Consider the following 25,716-nt stretch of genomic DNA (forward strand, 5'->3'; position numbering starts at 1 on the left):
GTTCATTTATAAGATGGGCATCTCCACCGAGGTCTAAACAAAGGGCTTGAGAGGATTAAAAATACATTCGCATGGAGCACGCAGCCTAGCACTTTAAAGGGATGGCGCTCACTGAGATGGGCCGTGGAGCTCCTTCCCTGGGAGACTTTAACAAAGCCTGACAGACTCCCAGAGTCACAAACAGGAAAGCTTAGGGGCCAGACGGGTAGCAGGCGGCATAAAGTGATGGGGAGGGTGGGGCCTGCCAGGACCTTGGCATGAGCCACAGCGCAAAAGCATTTCCAATTCAGGTTTTAAAAACGTTTATGTTTATTTATTTTTGAGAGGGGGGCGGGAGGGACAGAGAGAGGGAGACAGAGGATCCAAAGCAGGCTCCGAGCTGACAGCAGAGAGCCCGACGCGGGGCTCATATCCACAAACCGTGAGATCGTGACCTGAGCCGAAGCCAGACGCTCAACCGACTGGGCCGCCCAGGTTCTCCCAGTTTGGTGTATTTAAGACGCAGCCTGGGGTGTGTGGACAGCCTCTTCCAGTTCACGGTAGACTTTATTCACTCACTTGCCAAGTGCTGACTGAACGTCCGCTGGCTGAAAGCCAAGATTTGGTCTAAAAAGAGTCGAGGGTCTTTCCCAATCTGCTGCTCTAAGGGAATGCTTTATGGTAAAATAGGATGAATATAGAAGAATGTAAAAAACAAAAACAAAAAACAAAACTTAAGACCAAAAAAAAGAGTGAAAAGAACTTGGGCAAAAGGTAGAGGAAGAAAAATGCAAAGAACTCAAAATACAGAGACTTTAATGTGCATTAACTGTAACAATATGCTGTGTACGAACTCTCGGAAACATACCTAAAAAAGTACTAGTGTCAGGAGCTGTAATTTTGAGAACAACAGTCTAACTTTTTATTAGATACTTGACCAAGAAGATGCTACAAGACATGAAATGTTAGGTTACGTTGAATTCATTTACATGCTTTTTGCTATACATTTGGGCTTTTATCTAAAATTGTATAAACGGAACACTTCATTAAAACTAATTCAGATTTTACAACTACTGGGAACAAAGAAAACTGGTAGAGGTGAGCCCATCTCTCTTCTCCAGCGACAGGGTGGCAGGATTACTGAGTGGTAATCCGTGGTGTCTTCCTTACCCCATTATGTTTGGTTGAGGAGCCGACTGTGAGAAGCTAACCGAATTGTCACGAGAAATGGCCTACGGGCAGGGTACTAAGATCTAGACCCCTGTTGCCTTGAAAGAAAACAAGGTAAATAAGTACAAGTTCTATGTTAGGATTAGAGAATGATAGTGGGTAATTGAGGCGATCTTAATTATTTCAAACGGCTTCTCAATTTGAATATGGAGCATATTGTGCCATATTCTTTCTTAAAATTTTCATTTATTCCAGTTTTAATAGTTCAGTTGAATGTATTATTTCCTGTTTCATTAAATCTCAGCAAAACTGAGACAGGACTCCTGATGTCTATCACTAAAGAGCACTACAAAAACTAGATTTCGCCTCAGATCATACTCCACAGGCACATTCGGGATACTCTGTGTGCTTTAAAGCAATCACATTGCCTTTACTGTACAGTTTTATGTAATTCATGTTCTTTCCAACTTCTGTCTTCACCCCAGTGAGATACAATCATTGACATTTTTATTGACTTCTAATAAGAATCTCGGAATAATCTCTTCCATCTCCATGCACCCTTTTATTCTTATAAATTCTTTATTTTCTTAATGCCTCGCTGTAACTGGAAATTCAGGATGGAGCTAATCATATGAGCCACCCAAGCTCCACTCAGGAAGTCCTCTCCGCCCAAGTGAGACCAAGGTGGGCACAGCGCATCATGATGGTGTCAACCCAGGCTGTGCTTTACTAGTAATTTTATGTAAAAAAGCCTTGGCCATGTAGGGGGTATGACTCACTTTCCAGCGAGGGCTTCAGAGGTTACTTACTTAACTCGGTTTCTTAAAGCAGGAAGAATATAAATTCTCTAACTGGTGAGAACTGTTGGCAACCACTGGCTTAAAACTAGTTGAATTTGAAAACTAATTTTTTTTTTTTTTTTACATACCTTAGTTTAAATTGGATCCTCTGAAGATGTATCTATCTCAAGGGCAGCATTTTCTTCCTAGACATGAAAGGGTTTAAAATCATGTAAGATTTTAGCTTCTCTTTCTAGTTAATTAGTCTCAACCAAGGATTCTCAACCTTTCTGAAGTGAGGAACCATTAAAAGACCATCCAGTGTGGGCTCACTGTTATATATAAATTTCTGCTTTCCAATTAATTTGCACAATTGTGGCCTCTGCTTGAAATTATGCGGTAGGGAGATGGTAGGGGGCACCACAATCTGGAGATTAAAACTGCAAGCATTTCCAACAGCCCGCCCCCCTCAGCCCTACCCCGAGCAAGAAGGTTCCCCGTCTGTTTCTCCCTCCTGCCAGGTGTCAGCATATGTGTAGAAGGGCAGGTGGGGAACAAAGGAGCGGAGAGGTTCAGCCGCAAGTGTTTGCCAAGGAAGCTGACTTTATCGCACCTTCCCCTTTCCCTGCTTTTCCCTCAACATCACCCATCCGTAAAGTAAAGGGAAATCATGCTCTCCGGTTCTCTCTTTTCTGGGCAGGTCTGTTGATTACTTCAAGAGTGAGCCAGGAATTCAGAGATTTCAAAATTCTAAGATACTTCTAAATAGGCTGAGAATTCCTGGTATAACCCAAAAAAACCTTTTACGATTAGTATTTTAGCCAGAAAAATACCTTCATTTCACTCAAACAATATTTTCTAATGGTTAGTATTTGTAAGAAAAAAAGATCATGATTACCAATACATCTTACTGTAGCACTGTGACATGCAAATGATCAAAGAGAGTTCTCAAGTTGAGAATTTTAGTAAATAAATTTCTAAAATTATTTGGCTGGTCGACTAAAAGTATTGACTGCTATCTAAAACTCACATAAGTAAAAGAGAACACAAAGACAGATTTTGTCAATTTTGGAAATGCTCGTTCAGTTCCAAATGCTTCAATTTCCCAGAATTTGGGAGCTGACCCTTAAACGCTCAGCACTGTAAAAAGTGTACTGACAGAGAGCAATAGCTCGCTTCCATTTCTGGTCTCCTGCACAAGGGCTCCGCCCCTGCACACCACTCCACACGTCCAAGGTGAATGATCTGCCTTCGTGTTCTGCTACTCACGTGAACAGAGATATCCATGGCTTAGAGTGAAGGTAGTTTATAAAATATGGTAAAACTCTAAATGATGCAGGATCGAAGGGACAAGCAACATAAAAACACCAATTTTCTTATCATTTTCCAGCCAGCTTAAAGCAGGGCTTTGCATAGGTGAGAATCAGACTGAGCTATATCTTATAAATAGACACACACACACACACACACACACACACACAAAGGAATGATGGTGTGACTCAGTAACCCATCTGGTTTGTCAATTTCTGTTAACAGTATGAAAAAGAAAGCTTTTCCATAATGCTCATAGAATAATGAAATTGACGTCCTCCCAGGACCTGGACCACCTACGTCTGGTAACTACAGACACGCACGGGACACAGCTGTGCTACGGGGCGTGAGTGCTTCGGTACAGCACGGTTCAGGCATAGGGACCTAAGAGCCATGCTCTTCATAAGACTCCTGGGGGAGGGGAGCTCGGGTGTCTAACAGCTGTATGACTGCACCATGAACCTGAACGCCTTTAACAAACTTTCCACACGTGCGACAAAACATACACATTACTCTTTTATTTGTATTCAAAATGTGAACCATCACTGTAGTGAATAAAAATTCATGAGTCAGAATAACATGCAATTTTTTTTATTGTCTTCTAAATCTATTGGTACACTTAACACTCTAGTAGTAACTTCACAAACAGTGTAAAGAAGGTACCACAGTGATATTAGGCTGTATCTACTCACTGGAAAAGGAACAAAATGTTGCCTCTGAAATAATTACTAATTATACAATATTGCAAACGAATAAACACTATAAATACTAAAACGTTAACATTTCAATATATAATGTCAATAACAGCCTGCCTTTTTAAAACTGGTTAAAAAACATTTGTTAAAGTTTTTACCATGCCAAATACACACCTTAAGAAAATGTTAGATTATACTCCAACATCAAGGCAATGAAACCCCCAAACAGCAACTACTTAATGCAGTGACTGGCCAACTAAATAATTTATTCAGCATATTAATAAAAATCTATTCAGTGAAAACCATCACGAGTGTAACACTAAGTTTGAGCAGCTGCACACCTACGATCTACGCTCTCATCTGTGACTGAGGATATACCGCCAAAATTAATTCTCCATAAATAAGCCAGGTGAAAACAACAAGAAAAAAATTCAATGCATGATGACAAGGTCAATTTCTCGTCTGTTCGATACTTAAATGTGATCATTCTCTTAAACCCTGCTAACAATAAATGGAAAGTCTAACCAGTTTTACCTGCTTTTTTACCCTTGCTTTGTTACATTTTTAAACTTTTTAAAGAAGTATATCCTTTCTTCTGGTCCTCCCCTGGGATTAGCATGCTAATTGAGGAATAGATGAAGTAGACAGATACGCTCTGCCCTGGTAGAGAAGGCAATCATTTAGTTTTACCTAGTTAAATATTTCCTTGTCATTTGTCAAGTGACACTGACCTTTCTGATGTAATTATTTCCCCATTCTCTCGTACCATGAATATTTATTAGTGCCTATTATTACCCATGCCTGCCTGATTCTCCAGAGAAGGAATTCATGTTTCTCTGCTGCTAGGCTCAGCAGAGCTGGGCACACAACTGAAAAGACTCCCAGAAAAGGCCAGCGTGAGTTCTCAAGCAGGTGGATGGTGCTTGTGGCTAGGTCTGGGATTTGGAGGCGAGGGTTCCTGGCTCCTCCCTGCAGGCCACTCTCCTAGCAGCTCAGAAAGGTCTCATCACTGGGGCTCTATTTTGAGCACTGTTTATTCAGCTTCTTATTGATTTTTAAAGCCCTTGTTAAGCAATTTGTCTATTATACAGAACACTGGTTCTCAATTTATAGAGCATTTACCTTTAGTCTCTGGGCTACTGCATAACCTAAAAATTCTTATCTTTTACCCTCTAAGAGCAAAATTTGCTTCTGGTTCATCTAATGTCATGTCTTCCTTTAAATATTTGATGAGGGAATGCTGTAGAAAAGGGGTCTCTAGCTGTTCATTTTCTTTGGCAAATCACACCTTTTATACCTAATATTTCCAACCTATCTTTATACTTCGATCTTGTCACAAGAAATTTTACAGGGCTGTGTGCCAATGAAAGGTACAAGAACAATGGTGATGGTGAGTTTTGAAGCTTCTAATTACAAACACAGTGGAGGGTGAGTGATGAACTACCCTTTCCTATACTTTCCTCTGCTGTATAGCGTATGTTTCTTTAACCAAAGACCTTCCCATTCGTTAATTATTTGTGAATGAAACGTACAAAGATGACACGCACGGATGGATTCACTATATAAATGGGTCAATTCTGTCATGGGGGTATAGTGATACTATTCTGCTTTTGCTTGTTTTTCTCAAAGAATGCTTTCTCTTTCCTCTCCAAAGCCTGTGGTATCAGAGGAGGCCACTGCGTGGAGCTCTGAGGAATCCTTGGAAAGCCTTGTGTAACTTGAACGCTGGCTTCGCTTATGTGTCATGCTTTTTAGGTTTTCGTTCTGAAGAGCAGTTGGGTTGGAACTAGAACCAGGCCTCAGGATGACTTGGGACGTCTCCCTCATTCCTTCCATTTCATCAAAATTCTGATTGGATCTGTTAGCTGGTGCGCTGTTGTTGTTCAGAGTGACAGTACTGGGTGTTCGATTCAGATTGTAGGCCTTCTGACAGGCTGGCCAGTTTTCTTCAGGGCTGCTGGCTATCAGGCTACACTCGGAAGGGCTTTTCTTGTCTTCGGAACAAATGGACATCCGAGCTATGATTGGATCTTGCAGGCCACTCAAGCTATGCGGTATTCCCCGTTTGGCACTGTGGCTGTCATCTTCAAGCTCGATGAGATTTGCCTTTTCAAGCTGGGAATCATCAGCCCCTTCATTGTGAAGAGAGTGGTTGGGAGAACTTTCACTGGATCTCACTCCTGAGTCGGACGAGTCCTTTTTGTCAAGGAGGGCATCTGACAAATACTCTTTCGCTTTAATGAAGGTTCTAATCGGCTCAGCCGTGTGTTCTGGAGACTTGGACACTCTCTCTACTTTCCCTTCAACTTTTTTCTCTTTATCATCTTTGAGCAGTGGAGTATTATCTGATTCTTCTGTCCCCGATTCGTCTTCATCACTCGGCAGCTTCTGATAGCGCAGTCCACCTCCCTTAAGCTTCAGATCTGTCTGGAAGAGACTGGACCTTTCTGAGGACTTCTTGCCCGGGAGAAGCTTACTGCCAGACTGGTCAGATTTCTCATCTTCTTCAGTGATAGGATCCAAGGGGGAGGCATCATTGGTGGAAACTCCTGATGACGAATAATCTATAACGTCTCCCCTCTTCATTAAAAATGACTTCCTTCCATCATCTGGCTTTGGCTCGCTATCCTTCCCTTTTTCTGGTTCTAGAGTAGAATGAATGGAGCCCCCTGAGGCGCTCTGCCCCAGATAGTATGTGCTGTGGGGAGAGGACCTGCCACTAATTGTTGTGGAGCCTGTACCCCCTTCTAACTGAGACATCTGAGCAATGTATTCTCTATACGCATCTCTATACTCGGCCTGCACCTTATCAGTAAGCTTTGAAATTTCAATACTGGAATCCTGGGAATTGAGACTCGAAAGACTTGGGGTTCTGCGAGTTTGTGACTGTGAAGACAGAAAAAAATAAATTTAAGAATTCAAGTAAGCAAAAAAAAAAAAAAAAAGGCATAAATATCAACTTAGGAAATATATATGTACACTCAGAATTTTTAGTGTCCTCAAAATACCAAATTCCTTTTAAAGAATTCTACATAACACAGTTTAATAAAAGCCGTGAATTTATGAATAAGTTTACTGTTATTAGAAAGCTTTATATAAATTTTAATAAAATTAGTTTACGATTAATATTCTAATGTATAATTAAAGGTTATATTAGCAAATAGTCTTAGCATTTGTTTTTATAACTTTAAACTTTTAACTTTTATTTAAGGCAAAAATCACCTTCATTGATATAGCATAAAACTTCCTCTTAGGAAAGACAAAGAAGATTAGAGTTAAGGCATATCTCAAGAACAAAATGCTGAAGTCTTCAGCGTATCTTAAAAAGAACCTTTCTCTGATGAGCACCGGGTGTTGTATGGAAGTGCTGAGTACACCCGTAACTAATATTATACTCCATGTTAGCTAACTGGAATTAAAAAAAATTAATAGGAAAAAAAGAATTATTTGCTAAATATTCTTGAGATTAAAAAAAAGAACGTTTCCTAACTTGTACAACATAAGCTGCTGTCAAATTTCAACTAAGAAAATGTGCTCATAATGCCAAACAATGATAATGATAATTTAAAAGGAATAAAGCATAGGGTCCAACACAAAAGACAAATACAGGATCCAAATGAACAGAAATGGAAGCCATGAGGCCAAGTCAGATCCTAGTAAACAGAGAAATGAGGTATTTTTGCAAGTTTGATTTCCAATGTGAAGTGTCAGGATTAGAATTGCTGTCGATCTCAGAAGAGCTAGTAAATGAGGAGTGAAGACCACAGAGCAGGAGAAAGAGGAGGGAAACAGAAGGAAAAGAACCGCGGTGTCTACAAAGGGACAAGAGCAAAGGCTGAAGCCCGGAAGCAGAACTAAGGCAAAGAGTCTTCCTCCCGCGGGGAGAGGACCCACCTCCTGGGGAAGGCTGGGCCCCCAGCGGGGTCAGACCACACGGGCAGCGCCCCTCTCCCTGTCGCATGCACTGTGCCCACCCGCTCAGGCGTCCTCGCGGTCTGAACAGTTCTTCCCCAGAGAACGTCCCGGGACGACGCCAGCGGCCTTCAGTGCCAGTCCCACAGTGTGCGGCGGGGCCTCCGGAGGCTCCAGGACAAGGGACAAGGGACGGGACGGGTGAGGTCACAAGAGAGTGAGTGCAGAAGCAGGTGCAGAAGCAGAAGGGGCTGGGGGGGGTCTCTGCTGCGCCAGACATTAAAGAGATTTGCAAAACAATCCCTTTTCACTAAAGTTTGCTTTGTTTGGGAAAATACTGTCATTTCTCATAAAAATGTTATTTATGTTAACATGTCATGTGTTTAGTTTTAAATAAATTCATAAATATTTCTAAAGTTTCTCCATTTTTATTTCTAACATGGTAAATATGGACAGATACAACTTACATAGACAAAAAGCTGTCTGGGGTCTTGAGTAACTTTGTAAAGTGCAAAGGGGCTCTGAGATTACGGGGAAGTCTGCGAGGCGCTGCGTTAGTGAGAAGGCCATGGGGCTCCAGGTCACGGTAGGAAGTGCCGAGTACAGAAAAGCAGAGAAGGAGGATTTCTTAAGGAATTCTAAAAGGAATTCCAGGGAAAAGAAAGGAAGCACAGTTGTGGAAACACAGGAACAAAAGGGTCAAGTGTGAACACATCTTCTCATAAAAGAAGGGAATTTTTATCTCAGTCGGTACCTGATTATAAAATGGTTTCCCGGCATAAAGAAAAAGGTACCTGGCATATATGAAAAGATACAAACAACAACAACAACAAAATGTTTTCACCAAACTAAGCAATCCCTCTTAAAAATGGTAGACCTACCAGGTACTGCTTTCCCTAAACACTGCTCCCTCTCCGAACGGTTTCCCGTGGCGCTACGTACTGCTCTTCTTTCCTCCCTGGCCTGTCCTCTCCCTTCTGCTTCCCGCTCTGTCTTTCCCTAGTTTCTTTTTCTTACCTTCTCCTTATTCCATCTCACGTGTCTCCCACTTCGCTCTCTATTCCTGACTCTGACCTGGCCTCCCTCTGCTACGAACACCCAAAGGAAGAACTCACCATTCCTAACGTCAGATGACAGAAAGAGAGTGAGGATCCCTATGCACCGGGCCTATGCACTGAAAACCAAATTATGCTGCTCAGAGGGATAGTATGTGGCAATTTTCCAATAAAGACATATCTTAGCCACTGAGTAATGAATTTAACAAGGACACAGCAGGTGAAGCCTGAGCTCTGCTGACCAGCCCACCCCAAGTAGCCCAGTTCCCATCTACTCTGTAGGCCGTTACCCTCGTTTATGGTTTTGACAGTTCTTACCAATTTCCAAAATGATCTTACTTTTTCTTTATTTTACTGACTGTCCTCTTCAGAAAAGTACAGTTTCTTGAAAACAGGGAGCCCTCTGTCTTGTTCACTGAGATGTGCTCATTAAGTATTTTCCAAACGACTACACAAATGCACCAAGATATTCTCAGGAAATTACATATCGCCCTACTTCTATAGGAGTATGAAAAATGACATTTAATAAATACCTGCCAACTTAGATTACTGTGACGTGGGGCACCTTCATCTAGGCCAAGTGTATTCAGCTCCTCAAAGCTGAAGTTCAGCGTGTAGGGAGTCTGGCTGGAAAGTTCAGTATGAGGCAACTCATTGTGGGAAGAGCGACGAGCAGACTCGCCATGAGGCACTGGGCCGCCACTGTTCTCACTAAGTAAACGCGAGTCTTCAGGGACCACTTGGCTCTCCGCATTTCTCATTTCTAGAACCTTAACGGAAGGAAAAAGAACATTAATATCCACACTGACAAATCACATTTTAGAAGCTTTAAAAATTACTTTTAAAAATAAAACATTACGAAGTTATTATAATGAAAATGAGAAAGCAGACTTCTGGTCAATTTCTAATGAATTTGAAATCTATCTTCTTCTCTTTCACTTTAATTACACTATAAGGAGTGACAAAATCATGTATACATTATACACTAATCTGACCATTATGCCATTACTACTTCAGTTTAAAATTTAACTTGACCATTATGTTATTATCCAGTTTAAAATTCAGTTTAACTTTTGTTATAATTTAACAAAACAGAATGCAACTGGAGTGTGTCAAAGAGAACCAGAGCCAGAGAGTAGCTGATGTGGTGAAAGCAGACTCTTATCAGAAACTATTGAAAAAAAAAAAAAGAAAGAAAGAAAGAAACTATTGCAACTGGGGAAAGGAGAGCTCAGGATAGCACTGGGCTCAATCCAGAATGCAGTGTGGACAAGCAAGAGTGGGGTAGGAGCCGGTGGGTAGAAAATCGCTAAGAAGTTAAGGGAATTCTGGCCAAACTGACTTGACGGGATTCTCCACAAGGCAGGCCAGGGCGGTCAGATACCATCCCGGGAGTGGTGGGGGATGAGGAGTCTGATCAGGTCCAAGGACCATCAGATAGTGCGGGTGGGAGTCCTTTCTAACCTGCCTTAACATGATCCTTGCTAAGCCTGGGCCATGCAGGCCTGACAAGGACAGACACCGAGGCTGAGGCCTGGAGGCTTAGAGAGCCTGACTGGAGGCAGGTCAAAGAGAAGGCTGTCGTCAGTGAAAGCATGGGGAGCGGGCAGGTGGCTTCTTCCCCAAATTTCCAAGTGAAATGTCCCAAAGACAAAGGTTACCACGTGCTGATGTGGATATTCCACATAAGAGAATACAGAAAAATTAGCAGTTTAGGCCAGTGCTGTGAATAATTCTATAAGTATAAAGTATCTTACTGTGCTTCTAAAAAGATGCCAGTCCCCAAAATTCATATTCATCTCTTTCTTCAGTTCATCAATGTTACACTGAGCTAACACACGGCCATTTATGTTTGCCTGGATAAAAACAAATGCAAGTATAAAAACACACAAAATATGAGATATTCTGAAACGGCAGCGATTAGCAAGTACGTTTATATTAGTCCTAAAAAAGTCATTACAGACTAGAAAATACTGACCTTAAAAGGTTATTAACCTATGTAATAATATAATAAGCAAGTTGACTTTGGTCAACACGTGCCACTCATATTCTTCCAAGTGGCATCGCACACAAGCGAAACCAATCACTCCTCAGGGACCAGCCCAAGATCTCACCCTCCCAACTGTTTCCAAAACTACCTACACCCTGTCGTGAGCAATAAACAAAACTGTGAGTTCATCTCCTCTAATCTTGTAACATATGAACACGAAATGAAGCTTCTGGGAGGGGCACAGACATCTGTTCTTGTAAGTGTGTCAGTCACGGACTAAGTTCTAAGTGAAGTAAGCTCTATCAGGCTCGTTTATCAGCTCCATTAGATAACTTCAGCCATGAAAAATGTCCATCCACTAATTTCCCAATTTATTAAGTTCTTTTTTAAAATTTGTATTTAATTATTTTTTTTAAATTTACATCCAAGTTAGTTAGCATATAGTGCAACAATGATTTCAGGAGTAGATTGCTTAATGCCCCTTCCCCATTTAGCCCATCCCCCCCTCCCATGACCCCTCCAGTAACCCTCTGTTCTCCATATCTAAGAGTCTCTTTTTTTTTTTTTTTTTTAAATGTTTTATTTATTTCTAGGAGAGAGAGAGACAGCGTGAGCAGGGGAGGGTCAGAGAGAGAGGGAGTCACAGACTGAAACAGGCTCCAGGCTCTGAGCTGGCAGTCAGCACAGAGCCCGACAAGGGGCTCGAACCCAAAAACCAAGAGATAATGACCTAAGCGAAAGTCGGACGCTTAACTGGCTAAGCCACCCAGGCGCCCCAAGAGTCTCTTATTTTTGTTCCCCTCCCTGTTTTTATAGTATTTCTGCTTTTCTTCCCTTATGTCCCTTTGTTTTGTATCTTAAAGTCCTCACAGGAGTGAAGTCATATGATATTTGTCTTTCTCTGACTAATGTCGCTTAGCATAATACCCTCCAGGTTCCATCCATACAGCTGCAAACGGCAAGATTTCATTCTTTTTTATTGCCAAATAATACTCCACTGCATACATATATACATCTTCTTTATCCATTCATCCATCAATGGACATTTAGGCTCTTTCCATACTGTGGCTATTGTCCATAGTGCTGCTATAGACATTGGGGTGCGTGTGCCCCTTTGAAACAGCACACCTGTATCCCCTGGATAAATACCTAGTGGTGCAATTGCTAGGTCGTAGGCTAGTTCTATTTTTAATTTTTTGAGGAACCTCCATACTGTTTTCCAGAGCAGCTGCACCAGTTTGCATTCCCACCAGCAGTGCAAAGGGGTTCCTCTTTCTCCACATCCTCGCCAACATCTGTTGTTGCCTGAGTTGTTAATGTCAGCCATTCTGACCAGCATGAGGTGGTATCTCAGTGTGGTTTTGATTTGTATTTCCCTGATGAGGAGTCACATTGAACATCGTTTCATGTGTCTGTTGGCCTTCTGGGTGTCCTCTTGGGAGAAGTGTCTGTTCATGTCTTCTGCCCATTTCTTCACTGGATTACTTGTTTTTTGGGTGTGGAGCTTGATAAGTTCTTTATAGATTTTGGATACTAACCCTTTTTCTAATATGTCATTTGCAAATATCTTCTCCCATTCCATCGGTTGCCTTTTAGTTTTGCTGACTGTTTCCTTCGCTGTACAGAAGCTTTTTATGTTGATGAGGTCCCGATAGTTCATTTTACTTTTGTTTCCCTTGCCTCTGAAGACGTGTTGAGTAAGGAGCTGCTGCGGCCGAGGTCAAAGAGGTTCTTGGCTGCTTTCTCCTCGAGGATTCTGAGGGCTTCCGGTCTTACATTTAGGTCTTTCATCCATTTTGAGTTTATTTTTGTGTCTGGTGTAAGAAAGTGGTCCAGGTTCATTTTTCTGTATGTCTCTGTCCAGTTTTCCCAGCACCACTTCCTGAAGAGCTTGTCTTCATTCCATTGAATATCCTTTCCTGCTTTGTCCAAGATCAGTTGGCCATACATTTGTGGGTCCATTTCTGGGTTCTCTATTCTGTTCCATTGATGACTAGGTCTCTGTAATTCCAGTTTCCCCCAAAGAACAGATGGAATTTTCTTTATTAATAATAGATAGCTTGCTGATTTTACAAAATACAAAGCCTGGTTTTATTAACTGTGGTAAAATTATGGAGTACTTGTGTTTAAAACTGATAGAATGAGGGCGCCTGGGTGACTCAGGTCAGTTGAGCGTCTGACTTCTGATCTCGCCTCAGGTCATGCTCTCATGGTTCGCGGGATGGAGCCCAGCATGGGGCTCTGTGCTGACAGTGCGGAGGCTGCTTGGGATTCTCTCTCCCTCTCTCTGCCCCTCCCCTGCTCACTCAAGTTAATTGCGAAGACATGAGTGCACACAGCAAGCCTATGACAGAGGGCCTGCTGCAGAAATGCAAGGCACTTTGCAGCACTCAAAAAACCAGCGCTAAGATGGGCCTCAAAACCCACGGCTGTCAATAAAGAGCTGAGTGGAAAGAAAATGCTGTCATGATGGAAACAAAATTGCCCAGGATTCAAGTTGGAGGCCTCACCCTTTCCTGATGCCACCCAAGCAGCCCCGGAGGAGAAAGTCAGGTTCACATCTGGGAAAGGCAATGCTTGACGCCTCTGCAAACAGGGCACTAACTAGATCTGTTAGGAAACTGACATCATCCAAAACCTTTCTGACTAAACATAGGTAAAGATTAGTAAAATGGTATCTCATTTTGCATGCTCACCATTCCTTACAAAACTTCTTAGATGCCTTTCTTTAAAGTATGTAAACATTCAAAGAACGTAGAACATTGTTATTAATATTCTACTTTACTGTAGTAAAAGAAAAAGCATAACTCAGTGGAAGCACCCACTCTAAGGGGGACACAGGCTTGTAGAATATGGGAAGCCTCCCCCGAATCCCAGGCGTCACTGTCCAACATCACGGTGGCGGCAGAAGAGCAAGAACAGGACATAAGAGGAATGGACCTCCTCACACGTGTGAGCCTTGCACACCAGACCTATGAGGGTCCAGCAGATGGGACAAACTCTTAAGCCCTATTAACACATAACCGTGAGAACGTGAGGAAAATGAAGCAAGTGTGCTTTACTCTGAAAATTATTAAGTCACAAACAAACAATACAAAGAAAACATAACAGAAAAAGCCTTTAAATGTTCTATGTTGCATATTGGACACATGAGTTATTGTTTATCTAAATGTGAAGTTCCTTAGAGCTTTGCATTTCTCATCAAGGCATTCTTACTTATATTAGGTCATTGAAAAAATAACATTGTGGGGTGCCTGGGTGGCTCAGTTGGTTAAGTGTCTGACTTGGCTCAGGTCATGATCTCATGGCATGGGTTCGAGCCCCGTGTTGGGCCCTGTGCTGACAGCTTGGAGCCTGGAGCCTGCATCCGATTCTGTGTCCCTCTCTCTCTGACCCTCCCTGGCGCGTGCTTGGTCACTCTCTCTCTCTCCCTCAAAAATAAACAAACGTTAAGAAAAATAACACTGTAATACAGCTACTTTCTCTTAATCCATTTATAAACTAAGGAATAATAGAGCAATTTGAGGACACAAAATAGTAAGAATCATGCTTCCATCTGGAGCTTTCCCATTTCAACAGAGAATCCATCTTTGAGAAGCTAAGAACAAAGAATTCATTGTCCACAGAACCCCGTCCCCGCGCCCTCAGCCCTGCTTCGAGTCGGCAGGTCAATGTGTACATCACCTTTTTGATTGTCGCACAATACTGAGGCAGCATGCTTTGGTCCAGCCCTTCTATCTGCTTCAGCTTCTCGCATACTGCATCCACATTCATTGAATTCAGTGATACCATTGCTCCTGAGGCCGGGCCCGACCCCTAGATAAGCCACGGAGAAATACAGGTGTGAACAGCATTTCGTGGCAGATGCATGCAGCACATAACAGCATAACAGAGAAACTCATGAAGTCACACTATGAAGTACTCTGATTAATAACAAATTTTCAAACGAAAGTTAAAAACAACAAATGTGTGTAGTATGGGAAAATGCCATTAGGGAACAGATTTAGCTACTCTTCTACTTTAATGAGTGGCGTGTATTCTAGCAAATACAGCCTGATCAGAACTGCTTTTCTATGAAGATAGAACATTCTGCGAATCAAGCCTAGGCCAACTTCTCAAATGCTTACAGCCTGACTTCAGAAGAGTAGGGTGCAGCCCTTAATAGCAGGAAGAACAGCAGGTTCAAAAAAAGGAAAGCGGAAAACAAGAAAAGAAAAGGGACAAAGAGGGAAAAATACAGATGCCTGTATTATAAAAATACAAAAGGTCAATCTATGAAATAATTTTTAAACGCCTATACTAAACAGCTTTAACTGTCTCTACATACTACCTTAAAGAGACTGTAACAGCTGAAGCTTTCAGGCTTTGATCAGATTTCATGTGCAAGAATTTAAAACTTCCCTTTAAGAATCTAAACAATAAGCACGTAAATATAAAACAGTAATACTACTTCTTAACACATGTAAAAGCAAATACAACCCATTAAAATGGGGTTTCATTTACAAGAAAAACCACAATACTAAATAATTCTAGTATTTTCTTAGAAGAAAAATGTTTCCTGAATGTGGTGACATACTAAAGAAGTATTTGCCCCGTGGTCAATTATATGCGGGTCTCCTCAATTACAGATGTGGACATGGAGGTCTAAAGAGGTTAAGTTTTGACGTCAAAGTCACAGAACAAGCAGCTAGTTAGTAGTAGACGTGGACCAGAACCCTCGCTTATCAAGTCTTATTAACTTCCTATTTCCCTTGCCCCCACTGCCTACTTTTGAAGAGTTTACAGAAGCTAGAACTACAGTAAAGAAAAGACAAACCAGCTAGGACAGCAGATAAAGACAACCTTCAAATGATCTTCCCTGTTTACCATTCAATCTAATCTTAAAATAATAAGTCAAATTTATCTGATCCTCAAAGATGTGTAAACTTTTATTTTCTACTGCCTCTTTTCCCATCATCAGGACAAAAATACACTATCACAAGCCCAAACTGCCTATCAGGCAGTTGCTAAATGTTATTTGTAATGTGAGAGCATATACACAGCATGTATCTTCCTTACATACAAGTATAGCTAGGGAATGAGACCATATTGAACAGGGAGCTGGAGTATCAATTTCATGCCGGTTAGGGAGTCTTTGCAAGTTAGCAAGTACGAGATGGGCCCATAAAAGTTTGGAAGTTAATGACTTGGAATATACTGCACCAAACACGTTTACTCAGAGTTTGTCTTTAATTAAATATAAATGTCAACATGCCATATATTATATGGTCCGAGGGGCAACTGCTTCAAAAAATACTAACAGCAAAACACTAGCATTTCCATAATTTAGGTTTCCTACCTCTACACATAGTTCTATTTTCTGCCTGGATAAGTACAGCCAATATTCAAAGTGTTAATTATCCAGTATCTACTATGGAAATTTAAAGTGAATTCTTAATAACCATACTTGTTTTACCTTCCTTTCCTTTTAAACAACTTTATTGAGATATAATTCACATACCCTACAATTCTCCTTTTTAAAGTGTATGATTCAATGGTTTTTAGTATATTTGCATAGCTGTAAAACCATCACCACAATCCATTGTATGACACTTTCATATCCCTAAAAAGAAACCCTTGTACCCATCAGTAGTCATTCTCCATCCCTTCAACATCCATTCCCAGCCCTTGTCAACTGCCAATCTTTCTGTCTCCAGATCTGCCTTTTCGGGATGTTTTATATAAATGGAGCCACATAACATGTGACCTTTAGTGTCTGGCTTCCTTCACTTAGGATGTTTTCAAGGTTCATCCATGTTACAGCGTGTGCTAGGACTTCATTCTTTTTATTGATGAGTAATAGTCATGGTTTAAATGGTCTTCATTACTGTCTTCCAAGCATTTTTATTCCTCAGCCTGTCTCCTCTCTCTGGATCCATTTATCCTTTACATATTCTTGGTTCAAAAATCACACTAAACAGTTTGATCAACAAAATAAATAATTATCATAATAGATTATAACTTATTCTGTGTAAAATGAGTCTATACTGATATAGAGGAATAACTGAATAAGTGAAATAACTGCGTAAGTGAAAATAAGTAATTGAATAAATAATTAAGGAATAAAAGACAGCTTTTCCTTATAGAATTGAATTAATAAGTGTAGAAGAAAGAAAGAGAGAGTTCCCATTAAGAAAACACAATAATGGCTGCATGTAGGATGCATCAATGTGTGCGAAACTTAATGGGCAAAGGAATAAAGAGAAACAGGACATTTGCAGAGTATCAAAGTCTCTCTCCCAAGATATTTATTCATTACAAAGGAAAAAACAGAACTTGACAGCATTGAAGCCTGGCAGACGCCACCTTCACCGAGTGACTGAGGCCAGCACTAGCAGCAGTGAGCCTCAGCCCAGCACAGCCCGCCTCACAGGATGCGCTGAGAAGGGCATCGCGCCTCCCTGTGGGTCTCTTCCCAGAGATACATAAGCTCCAGCTCACAAACCCAAACAGAGGAAGAGTCTGTAAAGTACCTGACCGGTATTCTTCAAAGGTGATCATCAAGGTCATGAGACACAAGGAAGGAGCAAGGAACTGTCAAGTCACAGATCAGAACTCCAAGGAGAAGCAGCGACAAACACAACTGGATTGGCTCTTGGACCAGAACAACGACATTAGTGGAAACCCGGGAGCTGCAGAGCCTGGGGGTAGTTAGCAGCAGCGCACCGGTTTTAACTTCTGCTCTTAAACGGTATGCTACAGTCATGAAAGATGTTAACACACGAAGGCGATACTATTTTTGTACCTTTTCTTTAAGTCTAAAATTATTTTAAAGTAAAAAGTTTTTTTTAATCCCCCCAAAACTCTATTTCTGACTATGCTAAAAAGGAAAAGTATCACAGCCACGGAACAAATTAACTCTGTCAGCTCAGGGGGGAAGTGTAAACTTGTAGAGCATCTTATTTCCACAGAGAATCTGGGAGCTCAACAACAGAGCAATGCTGATAGATACTACTCTCGTCCTCTGAAAAAAACGAAGTTTCACATAATTTTATTTTCATGCACCTTTAAAACTTTTGCATTTTATCAATTATTTTAAAACATAATTTCTGTATCACTGGGGATTACACAGAAAATATATATTCTCTGAATGACTTTTAGAAGATTTATAAGAAAAGATAAACACACACACAGCCATAAGGTCCCGAAGCTAGAGTCTGACTCCCGATTCTATAGGACGTTATCAAGATAAGGAGTAAATTGTCAGTAAATGAAAATACGTTATAATATCCTTCTTTGAATGGGAGAAACGGTAATTACCTGCCAGGTCTTTTCTAAAATAATCACGAATAGGGGCGCACGGGTGCTCAGTCGGTTAAGCATCCAACTCTTAATTTCCGCATAGGTCATGATCTCACAGGTTTGTGAGATCGAGCCCCAAGTGGGGCTCCATGCTAACAGCATGGAGCCTGCTTGAGACTCTCTCTCTCCCTCTCTCTCTGACCCTCCCCACTGCACAGGCACACACCCATGCGTTCTCTCTCCAAATAAATAAGTGTACATTTAAAATAATCACATATAATACAATTATTTTGAAACCAAATGACCTTAGTAACCAAAATAATGATTTTTGAATGGAAACCTCATAAAAGGAAGGACACAGAGTACAAAAGTGATATGGAAAAAGTGTACTTAATAATTCAACAGGTAAATTAACAGGAAACTAATTATATTACTCTGACAAAATACAGAATGGTACTGTTCTGAAGTTTACCCAGCATTCTTATTTGAAAGATACCAGCTATAAGTCTAGAACAGATCATTTCAGCATATATCACAATTTATTTTTAAAAAATTTCTAATGCAGATATTTGAATACAGAAGATGTTAGTTTGTTTAAACGGTTAAATATAAACTTCAAAACGCACACAAATCAGAATTTCTTCAGGGAGAAGTACAGCAAACAAAACAGACTGCAATTACCTTGATGTAACTACATGTTACATGTAAGTAGATTAAAACTACACTCTGAAACACTATCATTCTGGTAAATTTATTAAATAAGCTTAGAAGTGATTAGCCAGAATGAATGCCATGCAAAGGCTGAAAGCGGCGATGAAAATAAACTCAGGCACTGATATAAGCACAGATTTATCAACAGCCCAGCGTGAGGGTGCCAATGATCGCTTCTAATGGTCTAATAAGAAAAGTGAGTAAGATTGCACCGAAAGTTTCTGTACCTGTCTTTGTTTGTTAAACCCAGAGTCACACGGCTTTCAGGAAGGAATAAAACAGAATGAAGGACACGAGCTTCAGTAAAACATCAAATAGGCACATGTAACAAACACAGGCAGCACACGTGTCGCTCCTCAGACTTGCCATAACTTTGAACAAACACCTCTGCAGCAGCACCAGGCAAGGAACACGCAGGCACAGGCGCGCACGCACACACACGCACACACCCACATGTGCACACACACAGGTTAGTGTAATGTCATCAACATGCTCTTGGTAACATTAAAACTGTACTCTCAGAACATAGAGTCTATTAAAAGAATAAATCCTGGGCCATACATTCAACAACAACAAAAAACTAGGTAAATAAAATTTGTTATGAAAAATCAATATTCCTACCACCTACCAGTATAAAATTAATATTTAAATATTCTGATTAAAAACTGCAACTGAAGATGACCAATTTAATAATAATACTTAAGGACTTGGAATTCACATGAGCACCTCATAAAATGACATATTATCTAGCCACACTATACCTAATGTTCAGAAATCTACTTTTCAAATTTGGGGTTTGTTTTACTGGGCATTCGGCATATGATAGATGCACTAAAGCACCATTTGAAAAGAAAGCCTTTACAGCCTTATGGTTCAAGAAATCCTAAATGTGAAGCGAAAAGTATCTGCATACTGTGATTAACAGGACTATTTCGGTGATGTAGATTTTTTTTTTAAACTCCCTTTCAAAGCAGATGCCACTGCTACTGATTATTTTTCTACTCCTATCAGGTTGGTAGTGAAAATTGTTAAACAGTGAAAATAATCTACAGATGACTGACAACACTGATTCAAAGTTAATTTACAACATTGTTTTAATAAAGGGCAGGGGCTCTGCTGGCCTGTCCATGCTGTCCTTTTAAAATACTCAGCATCTGCAACACCCAACAGGAATCTTTTCTTCTAATTTACATATCAACCTTATAAATAGGATTTTCAGAAAGTTACTATATATATATTATATATAAATGTATGGAGACTTGATAAAACATCAAAAAGGAGTGCTAATGAAATCACAGCTTAGTATAAGATACCCAAAACACAGAAGAAAGCTACTGTTATATAAGTTACTCTTCAAATTACATGAGAAATAATAATGAGGTCAAAGCTGACAGATAAGGCTTAACACTACATTTTAAAGGCAATCTTTAAAAAAACACACAAAAGTACTAAAAACTGTAATGAATACAATTTTGTTATGTTTTAACTTCTAAGGGTACACCAGTACTTCAATGGTATCATTACTGTAGTATGTTTCTGTGGAAATATCTCTGCAAATGTTGCTGCAGTTTATTAATCGCTTAGGGAAAGCAAGTTTTCTTGAGTTGAAGTCTGGCACAAAGACTTTCGACCCTGAAGTGAATACAATTTTCCACTGTATTATTGAAGGAAAACAAGTGAACACTTTTCCATCCTGGACCAGAATAATAAAAATGCCCTTCTAAAATACTTGAGAAAGTGGGAATGGCCCTGGCAGAAGCCACCGAGAGGCGGCCGGTGCCCGCACTCTCCACAAACCTAACACACGCCCGGTCCTTACCCACGGCGTCTCTAGCCTCCTTGCCCAAGTCCGCTCCTGAACAACGAGAGACAGCTTCATTTGGACACATCCTTGTTTGAAAACAGGTTTTAAGTTCTAAGCCAGTGGTGGAAATCAAAATTAATCTACCATTGAGCCCCATCTTTTTTTACTTTTTGCTGAGTTACTCTGCCAACTGGATCCAGTTTAATGAAAACCAAGACCTTTGCTTTTAATACCTGCATTAATCCTGCAATTTTCATCAATCTCGAACAGCACACTGTTAACAAGGATGCAGTTCGTGACACTGCCTTCGCGATTCTGAAGTTCTTCACAATTACACTTTGTACTAATTATTTTCATGCCTTTTCAATGTGGTGTAAAAGCGATCTAAATAAAGCTGTCTAAAGGTATCAAGAAAATCCTGTGGTGGAGAAGGCTGACAAAGAATGAGTTCAGAGTCCTGATAACTCCTGTGGCAGGCTTCGAACCGGTGTGGGTAGGAGTCTCATCAGTTTTGTTCACGGCTGCACCCCACCAGAATAGTCCTGGTAGACACTCAGTAAATTTGTGGAGCCCGTGAGTGGCCACACAGGCACGGGTAGTAGTCAGTGCTAACTAATTCAAGGAAGGATAAAAGGGGAAAGCAAGGGGCTGGATCATTCCTTCTTTTGAAGGACTGCTTTTCAGTGAAATACAGTTTCCACCCTGAGCAGCATGCCTTAACTAAAAACAGACTAAATCCTCCTACGAGCAACCTGAAATACCGTAACAAGATGCCACTAAGGAGGCCTGGCCCGAGACAAGCCCTCTCTAGTGGTCCTTTCCCTTCATGGTCCCAGGAGGCTTGGATGCCAAGTCTTCCTAGTGGGAATCGGACTGAAAGAAAGCAAAGGCACCGAGTAAATTCCCTAGAAGGCTGTCAAAATTTTACAGTATTCAGAGTACCCAACCCAGAAACCCTTCTAAATTCTAAGAAGACAAACTGATGGACACCTTTTGGGCCAGAGAAGCATCAACAGATAAAAGGCTGAGTTAACCTAAACTGAATGGTGTATTTGTACACTATTCCCACTACTGAGACAGAGGTAATTTAATTTAACATGAAACAGTTTTAATTTCTGAGTCTCTAAAGCTCCATGAAATTTGCCTTTGGTGTAGTAATAATAATACTCATTAAGTACTTAAAGTATGCTACGGCTGAGTAATCCGTAAATCAGACCTATGGGGTAGGACTGCTTTTTCCAGATGAAAGGGCTGGGTAGCCACGGGGTTAAGTAATCTGTCCAAGGCAAAGAGCTAACACCAGGGTCTGTTTGACTTCAGATCAAGTACCCGGCTAAGTCATGCTCAGTATTAACAGGAGCAAAGAAGGCAGCATGTCTGAGGACCGGGCTGTGACACAGGCCACATGGATTCCAGTCGTACATCTGGCGCTCCCCTCCTGTAAACCTCAGGCAAGTCTCACAGACCCAGTCTTGAACGTTCTTCTGTATCATGAAGCTGAGTGAGGCCAAGGCTACCAGAGCTCCCGAGGATCCTCGAGAGGGAAGGCAAGTCCAAGGTGGGGGCCACAGTTCTGCTTTTACTGGTTTTATGAACTGGAGTTCTGATAACATTTCATTTCTGAAAAGAACCTCTCTGCTTTCAAAGCACCTTTCTAGTTCTGATATTCCGGGGAACATTATCTTGGGTCCAATGCTAATTTTTTGCCCAGTTTTATAAGATTTGGCATATATTTTCTCTAGTATAAAATTATTTTTTAAAGTTAGCATAGAGTCTTATATTCTACACCTTCACTTTTGTGAAACACTTGGGCATACCACTAACCTGTCTGGTAAGTCCCTGGCTGTCCTTCCCGAGCAAGCTGTCATCATTACAATGCTCCTTAACGTGAAAAAACTCAATTGTTTTCAGAAGGCTCTACCTTATAAAGGTCTGTCAGAATTCCCTAAGGTAAAAAAAGATGGGACCACTTGTATTGACAAGTACCAGTTGGTTAACTCTTTACGGTCTTGCTTCACCGGTGGTATTCTGTATTTATTTTTACTCATCATTCTGTGTCTGTAATGACGAGACAATTTGTCCAAAACTGTTTCTAGCTCCTGACTTATCTATAAGCACCTCTTGTCTTTACCTGCTGCGTGCAGGGGACAGCTGAATGAGCAGGTGGACTCAATCCACAGTCCTGTTATCTCAGAAATAGAAAATTTTCTACCACAGGACTGGGAAGCCATATGAGCCACAAAGGGCTAAATAACTTTTTATATTAACTACTGCTAATTTGATTCAGCTACAAAGATCCCAGACAATGCTCCCATGTGCAGATACCTCTTCACATTTCCACCACTGCTTTTAGTTTGGCTTTGAACTAAGTGTCTACTTTTACTAGTGTTCTAGCAAACAAGTTTTACATGCTATTGTCTCTGTTAATTTCTTAAAAGCAAGGAAAGCTTGATAAGCATTTACTATTCACTAAGCCAATCACAAAACTACCTTTCAATGTTAAAAGAACAGCAAACAGTACGGTTATTTTACTAAACAAAAGCACTAATGTAGGCAGAGCACCTTTATTCTTTGTTATTGGGTTTCTAAACACATCACAAGAATTGCATTATTTCCCCTTCCCCAAAAACTCATTTTAAATTTGCTTAATGCTCCTTCACTGGCCCCTGAAAGAAACTCCAGGTATCTTTTAATTGTCAGTATTTGTCCACACACTCAAGCATGGGAATAGCTACTATTTCAGCATGTCTGTGTCATTAAGACCATCCAATTCTTCACAGTATGTGATTTTCATCAAAAGTTTGCTAAGGAATTTTAGCTTAGAGAATTGCATTACATGCATGAATGTATATATGAAAGGCTCTCTGACTAAACTAAAAGTCATTCTTGCATATAGTGGCAATGATCCACGGATTAAAGATTCCCCCAACACCCAAATAGAATTATTACGGTTTATTGTGTCTATTATTCCTGGATAATTGGAGTCACTCAAACACTTCAGAACATTAATGACTTAAAAAGAATCATCAGCTCCTCGATGAAAACACCAAGATGGTTCTTTCTCTCTCTTAAACATTAACTGAAAGAAAATCAAAGTTAGAACTGCCTGCCCAAATGCATGTTTTAAGTTAAAAATTATGGGTAAGCTTAGGATGTAGTATTTCCCCACATTAATTCTGACTGTTATGCCGCATTTCAGCCGTGCTCTAGATTAAATGGATTATGTTTACGTGGGCATAACATTCTGTAAATTAATCAACAGAAGTTACAATACAAATCGGGTTCCTAAATTCCACACTGAGTAAATGAAGATTTTCAGGCTCATCACATTAAACACATTTCTTGTTAAATACAAAGTCCTGAATAATAAATATATGAAGTGATTTCCTATACAATTTTTTAAAAGAAACTCACTTTAAGGTGTGAGCCAAAAAAAGGTATAAATAATTCCAGTTATATAATCAACTACTGTCCTCGTTTGTCTAGAAATTTTCTTTTAGTAAGTACACAGATAAAGGAAAATAATACGTCCATGCTAAAGTTTCATAAACTGTGGACACCCAGATTAAAAATGAGGCGCTGTAGATCCATCTGGGTCTACACCGTCTAGCTTCTAATGTCCTTCTGTGCTCTCAAGGAGGGGCTGGGGAAACTTTCAGAAGTCCGCACGTGCAGCACCAACTGCAGACCGAAGAAAACCAGTCAAAGGTGAAAACAGCTCAATACTAAGGAACAAATACCATCACTGACTGCTCCTGGTGGCTGTGAAACAAAAGCCCATCTCGTGTCATTGAAAAAGGGGAAAGAGAGGAGTAAATAAAGGGTGAAGTTAAACATTCGCATTTACGTTAATCCGTGAACTATCGTTATTAGTATCCAGCTAGGCTACACGAGCGGCCATCACAGCAGAGAGGCGGGGTTAGGGAGCTGCCATCGCCACGGCTAAGACAGTCGTTCCTGCTGCGGAAGCGATGACAGGCCCGTGTGCCCACCACAAGGCCACTCCGTTACCCTCAAGGAGTCTGTAGGTGAAGGAAGCCCCTCAGCAGCATCCTCCTTGATAACCTCCTAACAACACAAAACAAGAGTGCGGGTGAGAGGTGAGGGGGCCGGGCGACGATGATGACCGCACACGGTGCTAACATGATCTCGGACAACAGGAAACCTGGGCGCGACTGGAGCTGCCCTCTGTGACACGTAAATTTTAAATAAAAGTTTAAGTTCTACTGCTTTTATCTTCTAATTTATAAACATATATTAACAGAAAATCTCTTTTTTTTGTTGCTCTTTGTTAAACTAGGCTGACTACCAGGAACACCTGGTAATTTACAATGTATTTTGTTTTGGATTGGATTCTATCACAGATTTGAGTAATTCCCTTATCCTATTTAATGTCTGCCATTAGATGAAAATGCTCTTCCAATAGATCCTCAAACTTTTATACCACGGGGCTAACAGATATACGTGTACACGTGCACATATATATAGATACCAGGTATGTATGTTTTCTTAGAAAGAATTTAGAAATGAGCAGATGTAAAGGTTTAGAATTGTAAAGTTTTGGTACAAACACTGCATTATAAGCCAGAAAATCTGGTTGTAAACAACTCAACACTTATTCACTGAGGCTGCTAGTCACTTTCCTTCCATAGACATTTACCAGAAATAAAAACAAAACACACTTTATGTTAGTAATAGCTTATGTGTCTTAACACTATTTATAAAATAAGTTGCATTCTTCTGTTACAGAAAGGAAATAACCAAACTACTACCGCTGTCTATGTGTCTTATTAGATTAATACTTTAGTTACCCTTTTTTATACTTACTAGGCCATTGCTTTGATCTCTGGGCAAATTCGTTTTTACTGATGGACGTGAGATGAGGTGTTGGGAGCCGCCAGGGTAATACCTTGGCGTGTAAAGGTAGGGGGCAAAGAATGGCTATGGAAAAAACACGTAACAAAAGAAGGGGATAAACAATTACAGAAATCAAAATGTGATGAGATTTATCAAATGAAACTAACCAATA

The 25,716-nt window shown here is 40.5% G+C and overlaps 1 protein-coding gene across 11 annotated transcripts in view; it reads right to left on the reverse strand.

Annotated features, from left to right (window-relative positions):
- Positions 1-468: 468 nt before the first annotated feature.
- Positions 469-25,716, reverse strand: part of KIDINS220 (kinase D interacting substrate 220) — a 101,783-nt gene continuing 76,535 nt past the window's right edge. For 2 of the 11 annotated variants that reach the window (XM_039231064.1, XM_039231063.1), the window contains exons 25-30: positions 25,515-25,628; positions 19,111-19,143; positions 14,576-14,707; positions 10,659-10,757; positions 9,435-9,671; positions 3,815-6,820 (exon numbers count right to left, since the gene is read on the reverse strand). In XM_039231064.1, coding sequence (XP_039086995.1) covers positions 5,558-6,820; positions 9,435-9,671; positions 10,659-10,757; positions 14,576-14,707; positions 19,111-19,143; positions 25,515-25,628 — 1,878 coding nt within the window. In that variant the 3' untranslated portion in view covers positions 3,815-5,557. Of the gene's footprint in view, positions 654-802; positions 1,248-2,077; positions 2,135-3,814; positions 6,821-9,434; positions 9,672-10,658; positions 10,758-14,575; positions 14,708-19,110; positions 19,144-25,514; positions 25,629-25,716 lie in introns of those variants that run through there. The other 9 variants (XM_039231074.1, XM_039231073.1, XM_039231067.1 and 6 more) reach the window with 6 other exon arrangements.

Source organism: Hyaena hyaena, unplaced genomic scaffold, assembly GCF_003009895.1.
Source record: "Hyaena hyaena isolate Hyena2069 unplaced genomic scaffold, ASM300989v1 scaffold_53, whole genome shotgun sequence".
Taxonomy (NCBI): domain Eukaryota; kingdom Metazoa; phylum Chordata; class Mammalia; order Carnivora; family Hyaenidae; genus Hyaena; species Hyaena hyaena.